This window comes from Pocillopora damicornis, chromosome 1, assembly GCF_964200805.1.
Source record: "Pocillopora damicornis chromosome 1, jaPocDami1.2, whole genome shotgun sequence".
Classification (NCBI taxonomy): domain Eukaryota; kingdom Metazoa; phylum Cnidaria; class Anthozoa; order Scleractinia; family Pocilloporidae; genus Pocillopora; species Pocillopora damicornis.
This window is the reverse complement of record NC_142670.1, coordinates 33,453,156-33,476,707: the sequence shown is the minus strand read 5'-3', so window position 1 is coordinate 33,476,707 and position 23,552 is coordinate 33,453,156. Positions and strand designations below refer to the sequence as shown.

At 36.8% G+C, this 23,552-nt stretch overlaps 3 protein-coding genes across 6 annotated transcripts in view; 1 reads left to right on the top strand and 2 right to left on the bottom strand.

Annotated features, from left to right (window-relative positions):
* Window positions 1-372: 372 nt before the first annotated feature.
* LOC113671736 (uncharacterized) lies at window positions 373-5,096 on the bottom strand. The gene is made up of 6 exons (XM_089201723.1): window positions 4,912-5,096; window positions 4,032-4,097; window positions 3,139-3,462; window positions 2,435-2,584; window positions 1,834-1,974; window positions 373-1,455 (listed from the first exon to the last, which is right to left on the bottom strand). Exons 1-6 carry the CDS (start codon window positions 5,056-5,058, stop codon window positions 1,345-1,347), a joined length of 939 nt encoding a protein of 312 aa, XP_089057849.1. The 5' UTR covers window positions 5,059-5,096; the 3' UTR covers window positions 373-1,344.
* LOC113671738 (uncharacterized) lies at window positions 3,141-13,154 on the top strand. 2 transcript variants are annotated; one of them, XM_089201734.1, is made up of 6 exons: window positions 3,141-3,309; window positions 7,638-7,703; window positions 8,685-8,972; window positions 9,794-9,958; window positions 10,976-11,101; window positions 11,419-13,154. In XM_089201734.1, the coding sequence occupies exons 1-6, from the start codon at window positions 3,307-3,309 to the stop codon at window positions 11,485-11,487; spliced, it is 717 nt and encodes a 238-aa protein (XP_089057860.1). In that variant the 5' UTR covers window positions 3,141-3,306; the 3' UTR covers window positions 11,488-13,154. The 2 variants fall into 2 exon arrangements, with proteins under 2 accessions (XP_089057860.1, XP_089057853.1); XM_089201727.1 differs by lacking the exon at window positions 3,141-3,309 and adding an exon at window positions 5,274-5,575.
* A 3-nt stretch (window positions 13,155-13,157) lies between these two features.
* LOC113677026 (uncharacterized) overlaps window positions 13,158-23,552 on the bottom strand; it is a 40,887-nt gene continuing 30,492 nt past the window's right edge. For 2 of the 3 annotated variants that reach the window (XM_089201611.1, XM_089201606.1), the window contains exons 2-9: window positions 20,379-21,064; window positions 19,407-19,619; window positions 18,877-18,989; window positions 18,334-18,381; window positions 16,854-16,952; window positions 16,662-16,760; window positions 16,352-16,450; window positions 13,158-16,157 (exon numbers count right to left, since the gene is read on the bottom strand). In XM_089201611.1, the coding sequence (XP_089057737.1) occupies window positions 14,808-16,157; window positions 16,352-16,450; window positions 16,662-16,760; window positions 16,854-16,952; window positions 18,334-18,381; window positions 18,877-18,989; window positions 19,407-19,619; window positions 20,379-21,024 (2,667 nt within the window). In that variant the 5' untranslated portion in view covers window positions 21,025-21,064 and the 3' untranslated portion in view covers window positions 13,158-14,807. Of the gene's footprint in view, window positions 16,158-16,351; window positions 16,451-16,661; window positions 16,761-16,853; window positions 16,953-18,333; window positions 18,382-18,876; window positions 18,990-19,406; window positions 19,620-20,378; window positions 21,065-22,552; window positions 22,746-23,552 lie in introns of those variants that run through there. The other variant, XM_089201608.1, reaches the window with a different exon arrangement.

Here is a 23,552-nt window from a genome sequence, read left to right as displayed (position 1 = left end):
AAATTAGTTTGAATTGATATTTTTTTGGGTCCTTAATTTTTCCTACTGTAGTGTTCATTATTGTGAAGATTGCTTTCATATTCATTTCTTTAACTGAAGTTCACATAAATGACTTTCGTGAAAGCACAGTCTGAGAAGTTTAGTGTTAGCTATATGACCAACACTTAAAAGTTTATCAATCAATGTTTTTACTTAAAGTTCAGAGTAAATTCGAGCCAGGTGAAGGTAACATTAGTTCAAGTCTGTTAACTGAGTTTGAGTTAGTTGATAATAAATTACTGGAAAAGTGGGGTCATATCCATACACTTTGCTACATCCTCCTGAATAAAAGTAAACTTGAAAAGCACATGAATTCACTGCTATTAAAAAAAATAATTTATCAGTATAGTACAGTATATGTACAATAATTATTGTTGAATAATCCACTTATTATAACTTCCTCTAGCATATTATTCAACAATATTTACTTTGCCTTTGTTAAATATTCTGAGCTGATGATCCACTAAACTGTTGAAAAGGTTCAAAAAATCGTTTTCTCCTTTAACCCTATAACTCCCAAGATTTTATTTTCAATTCTCCCCTCTTGCTGCTACACATTTCCTTATACATTGGTTATGAGAAATTGGTGTTAGATAGAGATAACGACTTCTTACTAATAAGGTTGAACAATCTCATTACCTACTTTCTGGATAATTTATGGATATTTTAAGGAGAAGTTATACATTAATCACTTCTAAGAGTTAAAGGGTTAAAAACAATTTCAAACCATCTACATGAAAAAATAGCATGTTTGACATCCTTTGATACTTTAAAATATATTAATTTTGTACCAACATATATGTTATAGTTACAACTTACATTATTTTGAAGCTACAGAGCTTGCCTTTTAAAATTTTTAAAAAACTAATAATCATTCCATAAGAAACAGTCTGTTTACAGCTGAAGCTTAAGTACTAATATGGTCAAATACTTACAACAGTTACCAGTCACTTTGAGGACATGGCAACTTGCCATCCCTTATGGTGTACAATTTTTTACTACAAGAACTCACAAAGATAAACTTTTTAGAAAAATACACAAGATTAATATGACTCTTAATAAACTCTGACTGAATCTCAATCTTAGACTGAGCTATCTAATCTTTAACTGTTTCAGGGGAAAATCCTGGGACTTTGAAAACTTCCTGCTTAATTTAGGGTGACTGCTTGATACAGTGCTGCTTAATACAGGTTTGACTGTACTAAAAGAACTCACAAACACAAACTTTCTAAGGTATGCCCCAATTGCACTACAAAGGTCTCCTGATGAACATGTCAGTGCTCATTCATGAAATGACATCAGGCACTAATAATTTGGATTGGCATCCACAGAAGAGAAAGCTGGTGGTGGCACATTGGCTGTTGGTGCAAATGAATAAGGTGGTGGCATGTCTTCATCCTTTACTGCCTCAGGTATCTAAGAAAAAATTAAGTGAGGCAATCTATTCTAAGAAATGCTATTGGGACAGTTTGATCATTTATTCCAAAAGGTTCATCCAACTGAGGTCAAGGCAATTCTATGTTACAATCACATGAAATACCATCCGATTAGCCCTTTGACACACCCTAAGAGTGACTAGCATCTAATTTCTCCTTACAACATCAGCTCTGATTCACACATTAAAGGTCTTGAGAATGAAGACATTATCACCAAAAAAAGAAGCTCTTCATTGTTTAACAAATTCTCCTTGTCAGCATCTTGGAAAATGTATAGAGAACAGTATGGAGAATATGCATATCAATACTAGGTTGTAAATGGTTAACATTTAACAGTTATGTACTCATGCATAATTACCTGGACTTGAGCTTGATTCTGCCCTTGGGAGGCAGCATCTGAATAGGGCACAGTCACTGCCTCAGCTGGGTTGGATCCTAAGGGAACAGCCCAGTAATGAGGCTGCTGAAAGGCTACCCCAGGTTGTGCAATCACCCCAGGCTTTGAAATGAACAGAATAATCTCTTTTTTAGACATAGAATATATTAACTGACTTCAGATTACATGGCATAAAATAATTTATCCATTTTGTCACATGCACAGGGCAAAAAAAAATTGAGTACCACAACTCAACTATAGTAAATTTTTGCCCCACAATCATGCACAATCTTTGGTGCTGCAGTAACATCCAAATGAGATTTCTTAAACCTAAGACTGTATCAATTGATGTATAACTTTACATAAAGTAGATTTTCAATTGTAAACACTGCACTGCACAGAAAAGTGGTTTGTTTTCTAACAAAAAAAAAAACAAACAAAAAAACACTGAAAACACAAAAATAAACTGAATCATTCTATGATTATAGTACTCCCCTTCAAACTTCCATTATTTCAAACTTTTTTGTTTGTCCTTGGATTGTATCATAAATCAGTACATAAGTTAAATCAGTTCTATAGTTACCTGCTGGGCTATATACACAGGTTGCTGGCCCATTGCTGGGTATCCCTGTGGCACTACACCAGCATCAGTCTGCATTAAAACCACACCAGGCTGTGCCCCTGGGTACATGTGCTGAGGCTGTATACACATCAGTAGCTGGTTGGTCCTTGTCTATAGTCACAGTAATGAAACATCAGTTACATTAAACATAAAAATCATTAATTTATAAAAAAAAATTGATTATTTCTCATTTCACCAAGTAAAGTCAAAAGAATGCTCAAAACTATACAAGTAGGTTTACAACAGAGCTACTGTGGAAAGGAAAAAAGACAAGAAGAGTGACAGCATTTCAGAGACTTCATGCGTTTTTCACGACTGCTGCTACCAGAAAAAAGGGGGGAAATGTAAAGCTACACACTCTATATAAATATATATATAAATTAAGAAAGATTTTCAGCACAACTTAGGGAAAGTATACATTTACAATACATAGAAGTTGGTCTTTTCTTCTATGAAAACAGCAAGATACTCTCCTACAAGAACAGCTCTAATCTACTTTAAAATGAAGACTTTCATAGCATTGGACACAAGATTTAAAAATTGGAAATATCAGTGGATATTGCCTAGTTTTATTGGCCATAAAATATATATTTCTGAATCAGTAAAATGATATAATGTTAACTTTTAACATTAACAACTGAATGGTGGAGGTGATAATTACTTACAGTGCTCACAACTGCTGGTGAGGTACCACAACACACTGCCGTACAACAATAGATGGATGATGCAAGTGCCAAGAAGAACTCACCCAAGGAGATAAGAAGAAGACATGAACCTAAACCAGCCACATTTACTGCTGTATCTCTGTGGAAGCCATACTGCTGATAGCAATCATGGTAGGTATATGAACCATCATATCTGTTGCTATAGTAAGAGTTTGAACAGTATGCCTTCATATCGGAGTAGCTTGCAAGAGTAATGCAATAGCAGATGAACATTGCTCCTGAGAGGACACAACTTGAAATGGAGAAGCCCATAAAACATCCAATCTGGTGATAAAAACCACAGGACACAATTCAAACACATGACTTTATCTACTGCATTTATACAATTTAAAGCCTAACCTCATATATGCACCTGCACTGTGGGTAAAAAAAGTTGACAGACTGGTGAGCACCCAGTCTTGATTATCATCTCATGCAGAAACCTTTATGTCAATGGTTTGAATGTTATGGTTAAAAAAAAGTTTTTAAACTGTTTAGTCATAAACTGATTTGAAAATCCCAAATTATACAGGATAACTATTATGTGCATGTTTGTAAATATAACGGTATAACCAATGCATAATACGAATTTGCTGTTTAAGTTGTTTTACTTGTTTTCTTGGTACTTTTTTCCTTCTTCCATTATTTTTGATAAATTTATGAAATGAATGTCAGTCATTATAGATACCTAAGATTACACTTGAGAAAAATTTGACCGCAGTGGGGTTTTCCATCCCATTTTTCTCATTACAAGAGAAAAGGGATACCAATATACATGCTTGTGTGTATGATTGTTTTGAGAAAATGGCCAGAAAAAATAATTACAGGTTTCTTTAAAAGGTCAAGTTACTCACCAAACAATTGTTTGGGATTGAGCCATCTCTTGCTCCTATGTATCCCAAAATCCCGGTGATTAAAACCTATAAATAATACATACAAGTGGAATGATCTTTTGAATGCAGTAAAAGAATTCTCCCTGTGGATTTACTGTAATAACATGTATATTCTTAAAGTCCGAAAGACAAATTTGTTTTTATTTTGCTGGCCATAAATATTGGACTCAGTTCAGACAGGACTGGCTAATAAAGCTTCACCAAATAAAGTGGAGATGGAGTCCATGTTGCCTGATTTGGTGCCAATAGTTCCCTTAGATGATCGAGTGAGGGTTAGTAATATAAAATGTGGATCAGCAGGCTGTGGAACCTCTAGAACTCCACATGCATCATGGGCAATCAATGATGTTCTTTTAAGCTCATGTTCCTCATTCCAACATTATGTACAATGCAATGGAATTAAAGGCCACCAATTCCAGCCTAAAGGTTTGCTGAGAGCCTTCAGATGAGGCGTCATTTAGATATCGTGTTACCCAAACCATAAGAGCGCTAAATTTATGGTTCAAATTCGCTTCACTTCAGTGCAAAAATCACGCAACAAAATGTCAAATTCAGGGAATATAGACCAGCTGCCCCAAAAATAATAACCTCCTTCACATGAAAGCCAAATTCCAGAGTTTCGAAAGTCCCCACGTGTCTCTCGCGACGACTTTCGAATTCCAGTAGGAACTGAAATCAACAATTTGGGAAGATTTAGGGTGACTTTATCAAAGCTTATTACATGCAAATCAAAAGACAAAAGTGAAAAACAGAGACTGCAAATTATGCTTTATCAATACAATCGAGAAACGGTCATTCACATTTGTACGCACGGCATGCGGAAGCAACAGATCAAACTTACCCAAAGGCCAACCCAGACGCCAAAACCAACGTAGGAACTCCAGTGTTGAGCGGAGATAATACATGCTACTCCAAACACGATCATTACAGCCCCAACTACCATCTGTGAGTTGGCCAACCCTCGCAAAGTAGTCGCTCTGTACACCATGACTACAATCGAAATGGCGACTAAGTGAAAATAACAAGGAAGTAAAACAATGACGTCATATCAGATGGCACCGGGTGTTCTGCGCCCCATCATACCCAAAGCAAACAAGATTTGTAAACTTAGGTCATATAATCTGAATTACGAGAACGTCACGCGCTAAATTAAACTATTTATCCAGTCAAAGAAATAAATGTCATTGAATTGACCTCCTCGTCAGTTTTATTTTATACATTCAGTTCCTCCTGTGCTAAAAGTGACGAACAGTTTCACTTCCTCCCCTCCCCCCCCCCCCTCCCTATGGAAGTCTCATCTTGTAGACGTCATTCTCGAACATTTCGTTGAATATTAAGTCGCCATATTGTTGGTAGTCATGGCGTACCATCCTGTGTCTCTTCGAGGTCTAGCTATAGCACATATGGTGTTTGGTTCTTTAATGATTATACTGGGAATTGCATCCCGTATTGCAGTGGATCACTGGTGTCCTAAGATCGGTTATGGCGTCTGGATTGGCATTTGGGTGAGCGTAAAAAATCTCATATACTTGTAATTGCCTCGTCGAATTAGTTAATCACTTACTAACTTACAGGTAAATCAAAAATTTGCGAAGTAGAGCTTTTGACTGCTCGATCAGCAGTGTCGCATGATGTCTACTGCAGTAGATACAGGAAAAACACATATTTCTAGTTTGTCTTGGATAAAGATCAGAATTAAAGGACAGACAAAATTTTGCATTGCGGCTTGTCAGTTGCGCACAATTCGTCTCTATAGATACGATCACTCCCTTGGTGTTATTTACGCCATCGGGAAATTATCTGTGTATGCCAAATTTTTTGATCTCTTAGTGGCATTGACGAGCACTTAGAAGGTGATTTTGTGGAGGGTTTTGAGTAATTCATTACTGCGTCAGTATAACGGAGCGATCAACTCTGCGCGCTAGGTCATCACCCAGTTTGTTTATAACAATAAAATACCTGATATGCATATTTGCTATGCTTAATCCTGGGAGTAAGATGCTCACGGGCTGTGGATTAAATTACAAAACATTTGTGCAGATACCTTTTTTAATTTTTCAATTTAATCATTTTGGGAGATGGGTTCCGAAAAAATATTTTACCTTGATATGTTACGATTCACGAAACACAATTTACAGCCCTTGGTAAGTATTATTCTGGTAAAATTTCCGCACAGCCCCATACTACATTATGCATTCAGTTCTTGAATGGAGAAAACAACGACAAAAACAATACATTGCCATTGGGAAAACAGATTTGTTTTACAATTGTATGGGGCTGTACGGAAACTTTACCATTATTCTAAGCTGATGGGTTTATTGATGAGGGAAAATAATCCACATTAAAACCAGAATTACAGATTTACTGTAGTTATTTAAGTTCTTGAAAGTTTTAAAAACTGACCAACCTTGCGTTGTGGCATGACCTAAGATTTCCTAAGACAAGGTCCAAAAAATCTCTTTTGATATGAAATCAAACTCGTTTACATCAGTTGGTTTTTGTAAAGAAAATCACACGCTTAATCACACGTTTGACCACTGTTTGTGATAAGAGCTGCCACACTTTTAGTAAATACATGCCAAGATGCAACATTTGGTTTAATAACAATCGCAATAAACCTGCTTATACATCCCTCTCACTCCAAGTTCTCAATAATTTTTTTTTACTGTTTGCCTTACAATTCTTGTGATAGTAGTTTGGAGGATTTGGTATTGGATCAACTAGCAAACCCCTAATTGATATTTTTTTCTATTCTCATCACTTGTCTGCTTGATATTCTGCCCTACTTAGTCAGTCATGGGAATTTTGAAAAGGTAAAAGTTTTGAAAATTACTGTAATCTGCAATTTAGCAGATGCTAAATGGCTTCTCTTTAAAATTGAATTTCACAAAAGCCAAAAATTTCATGGTTTTCTTAATGGTAGTATCATGGAAGGTAATTACTGTAAATTATAAAACAATGTAGGTGAAGAATAACTTCAGTATTAAACCTCAAAGATGGATTTATACAGGCTCTCTGACAACAGTAGAACCCTGATAACTGAAACTTCCAAGGGAAATGAAAATTAGTTTGAATTAATTTTTTTTAAGTCCTTAATCTTTCCAACTGCTTAAGTAGTGTTCATTACTGTGAAGATCACCTTCATATTAATTTCTTTAACTGAAGTTCACATAAATGACTTTCGTATATGCACAGTCTGAGAAGTTTAGTGTTAGTTATGACCAACACTTAAAAGTTTATCAATCAACGTTTTTACTTAAAGTTCAGAGTAAATTTAAGCCAAGTAAAAGTAATATTAGTTCAAGTCTGTTAACTGAGTTGGACTTAGCTGATAATAAATTACTCATCATATCCATACACTTTGCTACATCCTCCTGAATAAAAGCAAACTTGAAAAGCACATGAATTCACCGCTGTTAAAAAAAATGGGGGTTCTTCTTTATGATGGTTACTATACATGTTTTGATTTTGTGTGTGCATGTGTGTGTGTGAGTGTGTGTGTAGAGAATAATTATGAAATACTTTTAATTTATCAGTATAGTCAAATTTTTATCCTTTCTTTTGCAGGTTCTTCTCACAGGAATCTTTGGATACATTGGTGCAAAAGATGATTCAACTCCTAACAGGTGTTTGGTGAGTTTAAAGCTGCATACACCCCTGTGCTTGTAAATCTAGAATGCTTGATAATGCAAATGGTTTAAATATTGATGAAGCAATGTACTCATCTAGCAGAAAATTACTAGCATACAGACTGTGACCAAAAAATAATTCTAGGATAATTATTAGAGAAATCAAATAGCAGAACACACTGGGAAGTAGAAGAAGATGAGTGGTTTGGGTGCTGGTCTTGTAATCTGGTGATCGTGGGGTTTGCCTGGTTACACACTAGATTTGTTTTCAATTTTTTTGTGGTTCCTTGGCTGCAATTTGTATAAGTTATATCCAACTGGTCTGCCTCCTGCCAGTTGGGGTTCTAATAACTACTTTAAGCGTTAATTCAAACAGCTGTTGTCTGAGCAAACTGCATCCGAAACAATCCTTAGTTTGGTTGGAAAGCAAACAGTGGAAGGACATTTATTTAAACTTTTAACTCCCAGAAGTGATTAACATAAAACTTCTCCCTACAATATCCATACATTCTTCAGCAAACAGGTGATGAAAATATTCAAACTTATCAGGTAGAAGCTGCCATCTTGATCTAGCACCAATTTTTCATAACTAATTTACAAGGAAATGTGTAGCAGCTACAGGGGAAAATTAACAATCAGATCTTGGGAGTTTATTAGGGTTATTAATTGAATCAACTCTCTTTAGGAGAAAGCCTGAGGCCCACTTTTTTGGCTAAAACTGTGGTTTGGTTTAGACCTGGTGTAATTAACCAGTGCTACATATATGTTTGTGTTTATCAGTAATTAATATCGTAATGTTTATTTCCAACTTGTTTGAATTCATTATTTTTAATTATTTTATAAATGCATTTAGACTTGTGAATTATATTACCTTATTATTATTATCATTATTATTTACTTATTTATTAATATCTTGACAACAACAGATATTGAGTTTCTTGAATTAATGTAACCTTGGTTTTTTTTTTTTGGCCATTTTGTGCAGATTGGCACTTACATGGGATTTGCCATCACAGTTTGTGTTCTAACTGTGTTCATGTTCATCACCTACTGTATCGCTCTGGTAGACTACTCTCATATCAGTAGCTGCAAGAGTTATGATGACAGTTACTTCAAAGTCTATTGTTACTCTGCAAGTAAGAGGCATATGGCTGCTGTTGGAACTGGGTTAGGCTCCTGCCTTCTTATATGCGCCGTCGTTCAGTTTATGTTGTCTCTTACTGCATCAATCTACTGCTGTGGTGCTGTTTGTTGCAACACCCCAACAGGAGTGGTTCGTATTATCAGTAGACACTTTGTATTCATGAATTTGCATGGTAGAATCTTTTGCTAGATACACATGTACCACAGTTTGATCATGAACCCTTTAACTCCCGTGAGTGACCAAGATGGAATTTCTCCTTACAATATAAATGTAGTATCAAGCAGACAAGTGATGAGAATAAGGAAAAAAGGATCAATTAAGGGATTATTTTTGATCTAATACCAAATTTTCAAAAGCAACATCATGAGAATTGAATGACAAACAGTAAGGAGAATTTCTAATAAGATCTGGGATTGAGAGGGTTAAGAAGGCACAGAAAGTTAGATGATCATTCAACCAGTACTTGTGTCAGAGGCATAAATGCATGGAGCAACTAGTACCCATTTATACTCCTTGGTACAGGAGAGAGACCATGTCAGAGGAGTGTCATGTCCCAGAACACAACTCAGTGACCTAGCTTATATCAACCACAGCTTAAAAGAGCATGAAGATCTCTATCATTGGAGTTCCAGCTTACGTATCTCTCACAATTTATTTTTTACTCACTGCACTTAGCATAGTACTCAGCAACTATGTTAAAAAAAACCTCTGTTTTGGCTTTCAGTTACAGCTTAACTTGAAAATAAGCAGGATGGTTTCTTTTCAGTTATTACTAAATAGTCAGCAGGGTCCACACTTCAGGACTAACACCAAAATATTTTTCTATACTGCCTGACTAAACTCAGTCACTGAATGTTTTAAATTCAATGATGGTTGTATTGATTGAGAGATTGGTATTATGAGGAGACGTTTTGGGACTGAAAGAGTTTATTTTTACTTCTGGTTGTTAGACGGTAACCAATCAACAAGTGACATACATTCAGCCTGGGCGGCCTGCATTTACAGGACCACAGGGAGGCATGGTTATCATTCAGCCAACCGGTGGAGTTACAACTACAACACCAGCTTACCCAGCAGTAGCCCAGCCTCAAGTTTACATTCAACAGCAAGTTCATGTGAGTTCTATTTTGAAAAAAAGATTGTGGTCTCAAATAAGGATGAATGCACTTCTATTGAAGTGTTATTGTTTGTCTTGTGGCATAGTCACTTTCAAGTTTGCAGTGTTGAAACTCATTAAGCTAAAATTGTCTAAAATGTATATTAAATGAGAAAGATGGTAAGTTTTGGGCTGGGTAAAAAAAAGAAAGATGTTTTTTTGGTCTTGTCACAATTGTGGGACAAAGAAAAAAATTTTTTTTTTTTTACTTGATTTTGTTTTGTAATTGTGTATTTTTGTTTGTTTGTTAATTTTCATTTGTTCTTGTTTACTTTTGTCTGCTTCTGTTCATATCTGCTTCTTTCTTTCTTTCTTTGTTCTTCTTACAATAACAAAACTCAAACAAGTTTATAGTCTATCAAAAACAAGTTAATGCTACTCCTCCCAGGATGGGATGCCAGTCCATCACATGGTAGTGCTTATTTAAGCCTAAACCAAATAGATTTATCCTGTTCATATAGAATACTTCATGGAAAGTCTGTCTGTATAGTTTTTATGCACCAGCTGGTAGTAACGGAAATTGAACTACATTTTTTCATACATTTGGAAAGTGCACAATTTAATTACCTAAATACAGGGCTCATTAGTCAATACAGTCAAATATTTTTGTTAATCCAGCACTCTGCAAAATTTTCCACACAACGGCTTCTTTGTCTTTCATTTTCCAGCTATTTGATTGGTTACTTTAAACAACCTTTGAAATCTAATGGGTGGTTTTGTTTTAATGTTTCCTTCTCATCACCTGCCAGAACATACAATTTTGAGCAAACCATGTGCACTTCGTGAATGAATTGCACTGCTGAGGGCCAATCAGATTGCAGTGAGCTATTGATTTTAAAGTGGATGTAAAATTTAAAAGGTTTTAATTACCTAAGTCGAGCACATAACTTTGAGGCCTGTTCATGTTGTGCCATTAATGAATCAAATACCTGACATTGACACTGATTTCTATTTTTTAACTTCATTACACTCACAGCCTGGGGTAACCATCCAACAGCCTGGCTACTGGGCTGTTCCCCCTGGGTCCAACCCAGCTGGTATGGTGACTGTGACACACGCAAGTGCTCTTAGTCCACAGATACAGACTCAAATACAATCTCAGGTATGCAAAATAATGATTGTAGTTGGTGAGCAGGCTGCATGGACTGATCTGAAAAGCGTCTTACCACAGTGGAAAGCTTGATCGTGTGGTCCTGTGAAGTATTGCTATCTGTGACATTTTATCGTCAACTATAATTTAATTCATCACCACATCTGGTTTCATATTTGGGAAAGTTGTCTCCTAAAGCGCTCAGAACATGATCTTCGGCCACGATCTTTCCTTTCTGAATCCACTAACGTGTTCAAGTGCCTCACGACGTCCCCTTTTCTAAAAACGTCACGTGTAATTTAAGTTTCTTTTTTTTTTTCTGTCCACAGACGCTAGTTACTGATGAGAGGCCGCCACCTTATGCTGCATATATGCAGACGAACAATCCTCCACCTTGAGGTGTTTCGCTTGATGTTACCCCGGGTAGACTGGTTGATATTTGAGTCTATGCGGTGATGGGGCATAATTTATTTTGAAAGTTTCTGTAAATAGCCGACCAAGCATTTAGTGTAGCCTTGTAAAGGACCATTTCATCTGTACTCGACAAATGGGTTGTCTGGAATTGTCGCTTTTGTATATAAAAATAATTTTCATCTTGGCTACCAAGTTGAAAAAGAATTATTATTTTAAGTTTTTTCTTAATAATCGGGCTGTGGTCTCCTAATGGTAAATTGTCTTTCTTCATAACCGAGATATATTTATCGAGAAACAGGATCTTTGTAAGTTCTTTAGCTTATCTTCCAAGCTCACTTCTTCGTGTGAAAACAGTAAGATTTGAGCAATGAAAATTGTGGCAAAGTGCACGGAATGTTGGTGATCAAGCCAGTCTGGTCGACCAAGCCCAGTTGTAAAGACCCAGTCCTTCAAGTGAAAACCCCCCCCCCCCTTCCTCATGGGGTTAGCAGACACTTAATACTGAAACGTTGTAACCCAATGTTTTTTAGTTTGACCGCAACTCCTAATGGTTACTACATTTCAATCAGCTCTGCTAGCAGTCGTTCATTGTTACGATTGTCCAACGCTGCCTGACCAACATAAGTGTCATTTTTTTTTTAACACTGTGAATTTTTGTTTCCTAGCGTCAATATCCATGTAACCCGTCCCATTCATTTCATTTGTGAGTAGAGTGCAAAAGCGGGGCGAGTGACAGAAATAAAAGGGGGGGGGGAGGGAAGGAGAGAATGAGAATCCTGCCAATTTTCTCTCGACCAAAAATTTATTTGTCTCCACTAACAGGAGAGCCTGGCAGAGGCCATTATGTGTCAAGGACCCGAGAGTAATCTTTTATCGCCCTAAATATGCCCTTTGTGTTCGTTCGTAGTAAGAATCCTTAGCATATGGTCCGTGATTATTTTGAAGTTGTGTAAGAGTGTAGTTATTTCTTTTTTAGTAGTAGCACAAAGCTTGGTATTGAATATAAGGCGAGAAGAAATGATTAAATCTTCTTAGATGAAAAGGGAAGAGGAGAGGATTTCCTTTCTGAGCAGTCACAATTTATGCAAGAAGGGGGGGGGGTATTTTACGGTCAAGTTTTTTACTTTGAATTCTGTGATGTTACATGAAAACAAGGATACATCTAGATGCACTTTATATTCAAGTGGTAATTTATTCTATTTATATCAATTTATTTTCTTTGCATGCTGGGGATTGTATAAAGACTAATTCCAGTTTGATAGTATCTTCTAAAATAGTACATCCTTTCGCTTATTTATTGACGATAGGTCCTACATAGTTCGTACAATTTTTGTTAACGAATTATTTGCGAAATTGAAGATTGGTGAGAGCCTGGTGCTTCTCTCTTGAAATCCAATCGCTTTTTACTTGCGATACTTTAGCGTTCTTGTGGTACATTATGAGAGATATACTTATCACTTGTTCGCCCCTCCCAAAAGGGCGCTGTATGAACAAGATCGCGAGTTCGCCGTAAAAAGTTTGATATTAGAATTTATTTTTATTGAATTTTCCTCCAATATTTATTGTTATAACTTATTTTGTAGAGTGACACAGAGTGATCATGTTTTTATAGCACGCCCCATCAGTCTAATAAAGATTTCAATGCACGCAACACTGAATGTTGTGATATTTATTTCTGACGTAGAATTAAGATGAAATGAAGATTGTCGATTACCCAATACAACGGTACAGTTTTTGTTTCTATGCCGACCTACACCTTCGCTGCTTTTATATCCAGTGTCAAGCAACTATTAAATTACGTCCTATTGGTTTAAATTAGAGTTTGGAAAGTAATTCGGAATTATATCGGTTTTGTTATACTGCTTTCTGTGATTGGTCAACAAACCTACGCCATCAAATCAGAGGAAAAAGCCCGAAATCAATTGCGAAATGGTTACCCGCTTTTTCTCGCCCTTTGAAGCTTTTTCATGTATTTACTTTGGGTTCTGCTTGGCTCCTTTTGGATTTTGTTCTTTTTTCCGATTGCCCTGTGATTTCTTTAGTTCTGGATTTTAAAAGTTCTTCCGAGCCCCGAACACTGCTTAAGGATATACTGACGAAGAAGCTAAGTGAAAAAACGTTCACTCAAGTTTTTACTTTCTGAAAAGAGTAAAGATATTCCGCCTCTTTCGTTTCACAAGAATTGAAAAGTACTGTGAATGAACACCTACAAGTGCCGCTACTGTTAGGATTTTATGATAAAGGCACATGTGTAGATTTTTATTTATTGCCCTAACCTCGTATCGTGAATTTGTCTCTCTCACAGCTTAAAGCCAAACAAAACAATGGTGAAAACTACTTTCCATGATTTTTTTTTCGCCCCTAAGCTTATGCAGAGGCTATTTAAAATGGATTCAAATTTAAGTGAAGAAAAATAATTTGTTAGAATCTCCATTGGCTAATTAATTTTCAAACTCTCGTGTTGTATAATCAAGTTATATGTCAACTGATATAGGCAAGTTGAAAAATTAGGGTAAAACAAGTTAATTCGCACAGGTACAAAAGATAAATGTAACACCAAATGACTTTCATTTAGCCGCTTTGTAGACCTAACTTTCTCTGACTCTAATTTTTGCACTCGTTTACTGTAGATTTTTTTTAGGGAGGCACATTCACATATTTTGGTATGTTTCCTTAGCCTCGCATCGTAAACTGCTAGATTCCATGCTTGATTATTTTTTTTTTCTCTTTCTTTTCCTTTTTTTTTAATTTTTTTTGCTTCTTAGGTTATTTAGAAGCTACTTCAAATTGATTGAAACTGTACAAAGAAAATTATTTTTTTGAATCCCTAATTGCTACATTACGTTGTGAGAATGCCTGTCGAATCGATTGTTATTTCAATCAGATGTGCAGGCGAAATAGTTAGGGTATAAAACTTTCATGTGTGTACAAAACAAGAGTGAATAGCCGCACGATCTTCACACAGCTGATCATCTGCCACTTTCTCAATCAACGTTTCTTCAAAAAAAAAACCAAAATAATTTCAAAAATCAAATTAACATTAATTGATCCAAAAAATTAATAAAATGAATTTTGGATAACACGGCGATGTAAATAATAGTGCCATACAGTTATGAATCGAAAACTTCACGATGATCTTGCCTTGATTCTTGTTTGCGCTGTTTATATAAAAAGAACAAAGATCGTGTGCTGAAAAGTCTAAAATAATGGTGAACGACGCAAGTAAATTGAACTTTTCCTCGAGGAACTTTAAGCCATGTTCAAGGTACTTTAAGCCTTGTCCTGCCCCTGTAATGGCAACTTTTTAAACCGATTGACTTTCCGCTGACTGACTTTCCTCCGATTGACTCTCCGGGTCTCTTTGAGGAAGGCTTCTTTTTGTTTTAAGATACTCCTCAATTTCTGTTTCTTCGTTCATCCGAGCTAAGTCAGCCGCATCCTTTCCATCCACTTTCAAGTTAACGTCGGCGTTGGTTTCAACTAGTTTTTTAACAACTTGAATGTTGCCATGCATCGCTGCCAAATGTAGTGGGGTAAAGCCGTCCATGTCGTTCGCGTTTACATCTGCTTTATAGTTTATTAACAGATCTACGATCTCGAGACTGGCACTTTTGCTGGCAATATGAAGAACTGTCTGACCTTGCGTGTCAGAAAAGGTAGCACCCATTTCATTGATATTCTTCCGCACGTTTTCCGGAGGATACTTTCCCCATCCACTCTTGAGGACGAGTCCAAAGTCTGCAACGTCAAGATCACCACCGTTAGTACGCCTCAAGAACAAGGGCAACAGAACTTTCTCTACATGGACATAATGCCAGGCTGGTATTCCTCTGTCCTTTCCACGAAGGAGGTAAATTCTCTGACTTGCATTCTCATTGTATTTTATATTTACATTCGCTTCGCTTTCAAGTAAACATTTGACCATGTATTTGTGTTTATTTTCGACGGCCAAGTAAAGCGCGGTTTTGCCTGTGTTGTCGCGCAAATTGATGTCGCATCCTGAATCAATTAGTAACCGGGAGACACTCAGATATCCCTTTTTTGCACAGACATGCAATCTCGCCGTTTTTGAGATATTTAGATGACCCACATCGGCTCCATGCTTTAAAAGGATGTCAACGGCCATGTAGTTGTTCCTATAAGTTGCCAAACACAAAGGTCTAACTTTGTCGTCTGTCCTCTGAGCATTTACGTCAGCTCCAAGGTCAATGAGGGTCTTGATAAACTCACCAGAGGCTGATAGACTTGCCCACACCAAAGGTGTACGGTTGCTCTTTCCTGGGATGTTTATATCCACATCTTCGTTTAGAACAATCTCGACAGCCTTCTCTACATCATTGTTGTCTTGACACAAGTGCAGCTCAGTTAATGTATTGAACTTCTCAACATATCCTTTGTAAAGTTCTTCTATTTCAACATATCCTTCTCCTTTATCTTGGAGAGCTAAGAGAATCTCTAACGCAGTTTTTCCAGGGAATACCTTTGCTTGGCTTCCTGTTTTTTGTAAATTCATTTCTTGGCCCAAACTCCCAAGGCAAAAAGCATTCAACAACGTGTCATAGTCGCCATGAAATGCAGCCGCCTGCAGTCGATTGAAGCCGGATAGTGCATCTACATGGAGAAACGCTTTTCTTGAAATGGACAGTAGACTAGGCTGTAATATAGAATAGATTATAGTGAATAAGTTATCAAAAAAACAACAAAAAAAAAACCAAAAATCCTAAACAACCGTAATGAAAAGAAATGTTTGCTAAATCTTATTGAATTATCCCGATGCTCCTCTGTGTATGTAAAGATGTTTTAGAAGCAGTTTCAAAACGTGAAAGAAGAATACAGTTTTCATCATACCGGTTGGTTGTAAGTGGGACTCGCGTTGTTCCTCAGAAGCAGCTCAATAATGGATGGGTGATTGTTGCGTTCAGCTTTTTGTAGCGCTGTTTTTTGAAACTGAAAGGTAAAAAATTGTCAATTTGCAAAGGTCAAAATATTAGAGTAACTGTCACTAACTCAATGAGATGAGTATTGCTGGACACGAGATAAAATTGATTAAAGAAAGGTTTCAAGAGCTCATGAAAGTCTTTGCTTGCCTGGAATTTTTAATCAATACTGCATATCTGACGTATTGCCAAAACAGAAACACGAGTGGTCACCAACTTACCCTATCTACAGCAGTGACATTTGCACCGTGCTGTAACAAGAGTTCAACAACAGCCAGTTGCCCATACCATGCGGCAAGGTGAAGAGGCGTTAAATTAAACTGCAAAATGAAACAAATCGTTGGACAAAGGTCAAATACCGATCAATTTATAATGAGAACAGACACATCTAAACGCAAAATCAAGCTAGAAACCTCATCCGTCTGGTCCACATCTTCACCACTTTCAAGAAGTAATTTGACAGCGTCACATCGACCGCTGATAGCAGCTTTGTGTAGAGTTCTTCTTGATATCTGTAAAAATAGGACTGTTTTTTAGCACATTGCCAGTAAGACACTTATAATGATGATAATGATAATAATGATAATAATGATAATAATGATAATAATGATAATAATGATAATAATGATAATAATGATAATAATGATAATAATGATAATAATGATAATAATGATAATAATGATAATAATGATAATAATGATAATAATGATAATAATGATAATAATGATAATAATGATAATAATGATAATAATGATAATAATGATAATAATGATAATAATGATAATAATGATGATAATAATAATAATAATAATTTATATGGTTCAGCGTGGATGCACCATTACACAGAGAATACCCTCACAAACTAATCTTTATTATTAATAGGGCTATCCGAAACGAAGCACAAGTACAGAAGAGAAGAGTCTGTAAAAATTCAAGAATTTGAAGGATAGAAACAGCAGTGCGTGCGAGAACATAACAAATCGAAAGAATTGGAAATACAAAAATAGCAACAATAATGATAATGATGGGATTAAATAACTTAGCAGTGGACATTCCATGAGTTGACTCTTCTTGTCCACTGTTTACAGGTTGGATTGAGATTCAAAATGTTGGTTTTTTTAGAGGGAGAAAACCCGGAGGACCCGGAGAAAAACCCCGCGGAGCAAGGAAGAGAACCAACGAAAAACTCAACCTGCGCGTGACACTAGGTCCGTGAATCGAACACAGGCCACGGTGGTGTAAGGCGAGCGCTCTCAACACTGCGCCACCCCCCCCCCCCCCTTCCCCTCTACCAAATATTAAGTATTACTCACATAAGCATATTACAGAGAGAAAGTGGATATGATGGGAGTGGAATTTTGAGACCAATTTTGATGAAAATTGAAAACTATTGTTTGGAAGAAATTTTCTCCCCAAAGATTACGTCGAAGTAGGGAGCAAAAAGAATAACGCGAAGGCATGGAAAAACAAAAAAAGAAAAAACAAACTCAAATGGAACAAATACATGAAGCATTATTTTGTCCTTCTCCCGAAAGTGACTTGGCTTAGACAATCGCCTCGTGCTTGCTTTCGCTCCACTTTAAAAGAAAAAAACAAGTGGAAAACCAGAAAAAACTGAAACCTCTTCGAATTCTGTTCACTGTAAGCTGTACGCATAAAACCGCTGATCATCACCACTATCCAGATCAAGGAGAAAACTACAGGACAGAGAGGGAGGCTCCTGGTCCGGCATGTGTCAAATCCAAAACCACGAAATTAACTTTTCTGAGATATTTGCATAAAGGATAACAGACATAACATCGAACTGGTCCTCCTATTTAACCACAATTTGTCTTCATTGTTAAAGCACGCACTACATCATAAAACGGTCACACAATTTAGTACTTGACTTACTTTGGCAATTTTCGCTCGAAGCTTACACGTCGATTCTGGGTTTTTGTCCTGAGGGAAGAAAGGCAATTTTAAAGTCAACGCATTCCAAATAAAATGTCCTTTTTTTAAGAAAACATTTACACGTTACAGGTATAGCATATTACTTAAAGTCCTACTTTCCGTATGGGTCCCCCATTCGATGAAAAATTGCATAGCAAGTTAATTTTTCTTCAGTAATGGTTTGAGCCCAAAGGTATTATTGGATTGTGTAGTTTTTCCTAGGAGAAGGACTGTTGAAGGAAGTAGGGACTGTCGTTCGATAACCTTCCTGGAACTCTTCGTCAGAGTCTAACTGTCCTCTTACTTTGTTTCTTTCAGGTGATTTAAAACTATGCTTAATCATTATTTCTATCCTCGTGTTACTGCACTTCGTAGCTAATACAAGGCTGATTTTTTATGGACACTAGCTCCAAGCTTGGCAAACCCGACTCCAATAAATAAATTATGTTTTTGTCTAATGTCTGGGCCTTTGACTGGAAACTATCTGTTATTATATTATGTTACCTTTTCCCTCATTTGGCGGGTTTCTTTGAAAGTGGCGTCTGTAGATAAGACGCTTGATTCTGTAGAGTGCACTCTCTTGCTACCTTCTTGATTTAGAGCACTGACACTAATGCCTGCATAATGTAACAAAATGCAACCGGGTTAATGAAAAAGACGTGTGGTTTTTTAAATAACCGAAGTATGGTCGGTGACTTTCTTTACTTGTATTGTTCTGTTCGCTTTTAAAGGTGCAATATAAAAATTATGTTAGCAACCTCTTAAATTACAGAACAATTAAGACTCTCAATTATTTACGTGTCGACAGTACTGGCGTGTCCAATGGGCAAAACTGCACACTTTTGCAACACAACAATAACAATTTAACTCTCTGTATTCTAACTATGTGGTCCCCGATTCGCTCGCGAGTATTAATGGAAAATTTACGCGCTTCTGTGGGTGAAATTGTTAGCGGCCGGAAGAGTCCTCTCTTACAACATTATTTTTCACTGGAATTTTACAGATTGCAAGAAGTCGTTGTTTTTTAGACTTACCGTCTAGCTTGAGGTGAACTTGTTGAAGTAAGGATTCCACTCTATCGAATCTATCCATCATACTGGTGTGAAAGGAAGACAGCTTTTCTATCACTCTTTCGTTCTCCTCCCTAGTTGGCATGTCGTCCAATTTGTCATTAATTGAAGCAAGTTTGACGTTTTGAAATTTTTCCAATAGATCTTTGACGTCATTGTCAACAATCCGCTTGAACCCTAAAAGTGATGAATGTACATTAAATGACGGTAATGATGATGATAATAATAATAATAATAATGTCAACTCTGATGTCGATGATGATAACAATGATGACTGTATTGTAAGGCAGAGATTAAATTAAGTAACTGGCGAGAGGAAATAATTTGTCATTGTAGATACGGCATTTGAGTAATAAGTAAGACAGTTTCTTCTTCATATTACTGAAGATGGCTCCTCTGAGTATGTTGTTGTGCTTACTTGATTGCAACGATCAGGTTGGCACAGGGAAAACCCCTGAAGCGGAGTTTCGCGTGAGTTGCCAAGGGAATGAAAACATCATGGCAATGGCAGGTAGTCTAATTTAATTTGATGAGAATAATAAAAGACAAACGATCACAAACATATTCAAAGGGCCATGAATGAAAGTCAGGAATATGCCCTGCCACAGATTATATAGTGGGCTTAATTCCTGTGAGCGAAAAGCAGTCAAGCGTCATGAGCACGAACAGGGTTAGGAGTTTGCGCAGAGTTTGGCTCCTAAGTGGTTAGTGTTTTCGAAGCTTCGTTTAAAGGTAAAATACTGAAAATGCAGCCAAAAACATATGTTTTCAAATTTCCGGAAAGAATGTCCTGTGAACCCTGGAAAGCCGCGGCTTTGCTCTCTTTAAGCGTATTTACATTGGTCTTGAGTGAACATCCAACCTAGAGAATTGTTATATTAAACTAAAGCTATTCCTTGAATAGTTACATTACACAGCTTGAGACATTTCTAGTACCTTCTGTTTTCCATGCAGAAAGTTTATCCAAAAGCTCCTTTTTTTTGTCGGGAAGCAGTGGCAGATATTGGAGCAGAGCCTCTAACTTATCAAAGCACTGGTCAAAGAAGATTTGGGTCCAGTCACTCTCTTTAAAATGACTTCCCCGATTCCTGACATTCTCTCTGACATCATCCGCCAAAGGCTGAATATCGTGCAAAGGATCGGAAGAAACGAATATTTGTATGGGATACTTCCTACATCCCAATAGTCTAAGAGCGGCACTCAAATCCATAGATTTGTCGAATGCCGAGAATACTGCCAGGTAGTCTGGGAGATAAAGCTTGGCAAGGTCAACTGAGCTGTTTACATTGTAGTTGTAGGTCTTTTTGTTCTTTCCATGAACACTAGAATTGTTGTTGATATTTCCAAAATTTAAGCCTTTAAGCGAAGAAGCAGGACTTGGCGTGGCTGCCAGATGGCATACCTCTGCATAGGTCAGTGTTTGTAGACTATAAGGTGTTGGTAAGCCTTTAAGGTAATTATTTAGCAAAGCATACAGCTTGTCCATTCCTTGTTTCACGATATCCTGTAAAACTGGAGCTACGACCTTATTTGAGGTAACAAGAGTCACAAGCCATCTTTTGTCGTTACCGAGGACATCCATAGTAACAAATTTTTTCTGCTCAAGGAACTCTGGATATGATCTGCAAAGTATACATAATTTTAAAAAAAGCATATTAGTAACAAAGGTATCGTGGGTTTTAACTAAAGAAATGTAGGCAAAAAGTTTCCATCATTTGGAAACAAATAAAAATCGAGGGATAAGTCACTGCTTGAGGACAGTTACCAAATTGATTAAGTTATCATTATTCAGCCCCACATTTAGTAGCACAAAGAGGATTGAATCATGATTGCATCAAACTTTAAAGGCCAAGTTATTCATATCACACTCAGACTGCAAATTAGTAAAGGAGGGATTTTGGCCAATGTAGTGTAAATGACGTTAAACAAACGAGACAGTTACAGGTTCACACATCTTAAGATCCATCGACTTCTATAACATCGTCACACAAAGCAAACGACGTAGTCAATTCATGGCAAATAGATATGGATCTATTAAATATTTTATTGTATGGAAATTCTTCTGTTGCCTGATAGCGCGGTTATTGTATGACCAAGTGATCCAGCTTCACAATGATTTTAATTGCTGGTTTTCAGTGTCACGCCATTCAAAATAGATCAAAATAAAAAATAAAAACCGTTCAATCGATTTAGTCTAGAATCTGGAAATAGAAAGAAGCTAGATATGTCAAGACTCTCGCCAAGATTCAGGTCACAGCAATTTTTCTTACGGAAGATATGAGGAGAAACGTTTTTCCCAAATTTATAGAGATTTGTATGGAGCCGCCATGCTGGTGCCCACCTAGATGGGCACCAACATGGCGGCCGGAAACCAGCAGAAACATCTGTCACTGAGTTTTGCTACAAAAGCCTTAATTTATCTCTCTAAGAACTCATAAACGTAACAATAATACTTTATTCTAATACAAGAACTGTTCAGATAGCTGAATTTCCCTAAATAAGTCACCTTTTAAACCAAGATAACAGCTCTCTCGCTCGTCATGTAAAGGCCACGTCACGCAAAAGCTTAGAAATTCAAGAGTAGTCTATCACTAAACCAAGAATCCATTTGGAGTGAAAATTTGTCTGAAGATTAGTTTTTAGCTGCTCTAATACATCATGAAAGTAAAATCTCAGGAGGATCAATAGTTCTGAAGTCTAAAATTTAGTGACGTCACGTGAAAACCAGCAATTGTTTTCAACTTGAAACACAGAACACTGCTTTTTAGCGTGTGATACCCATCTAGGGACTGCTGTAGTGAATAAAATGATTAGAATATGACAAAAACAAAACAAAACAAAACCAAAAACAGTTTATGTCAGAGTTGTCACAGTATAGCGTGAGGAGCTTGAGTGAAACAAAGCCCTCTGACCGCACAAGGAAATGGCCCATAACTTTTTGCTTGGGGGGAAAGTTAGCTTTTACTTCATCAAGATTTCCCACTCTTATTATCATTTAACCTCTTGGTGCTCGTTTCATTCACATTTTTTGCCTTTGTGACGGTTAGGAGTGTATGTTTGAGCCACCGAGGACTTCTTCTTGTTATGGAAACGCTTCAAAATTTGTGTACCTTTCCGGAGTCTTAACTTTGAACACGCATAGCTGCTCTGGAGAATTCGAAGCTACCGATTCGAGCAAATACAGTAGTATGACACCATACTGTGTGATAGTAGATCGACAACAATTCCTCGTTTTAACATTGAGTATTGAACAGATGAGCTCCTGATTATATTCTGACGCTTTGAAGACCTTTGATTGCTGCCTTGTTTACTCGAGTGATATGAAGCAAAATAGCGTGATTGTCCAATCCAAGTCACGCCTGAAGGCACATGTCGTGAGCACATCATGATTTCAATCATGCAAATAAGCCACATTTAACATATATTGCAGCAACTACGCACAAACAAATAAGAGGTTCCTGGAGGTTTAAAAATAAAGATAATTTCAATACCGTTGCATTCTCAGTGGCTGACATTAAAATTTTACGTTCAGTTATCTCTAAAAGTACAAAGCTTAACGAAATGGATTTGTACAAACCTTCCTGTTTTCCAAATCTGTCAAGTACCAACTCCGATAGCATATTCGTTGTAAAATCAACCGATACTGTGAAATTTGAGGTAGCTAGAATGTATGTAGTAACTCCCTAGAATTGCACAGCAATTTCAAATCGAATGGGTTGAAACTATTAACAAATCCTCAATCCAAAACGAAATCGAAACTGATATTTGCTTTTACTAAGTAGACACGAAACTACAACAAATTTTCGTTTTCTGCTAACTGAACCTTGCTTTTTCAATTTCTGTGCACTCGCTACAGTCACTGCACCTCCAAATTTCCATTTTGTGTTCAATATATGGAGAGATTGGAGGTTCATATTCAAAAGATCGAGTCCTCTGTGCTTTTTGTTTCAAATAGCGTAATGATACCACGAAAGCGCATAGTTTCTTTTCCAAACAAACAACTCTTGGATCTTACTTTCGTCTTCACCTATAGCTAGTTACTCGATTCAAATGATCCATGAGGCCACAAGAAGCCATAAGAAGCCATAAGAAGCGTACTCTACCGCTCAT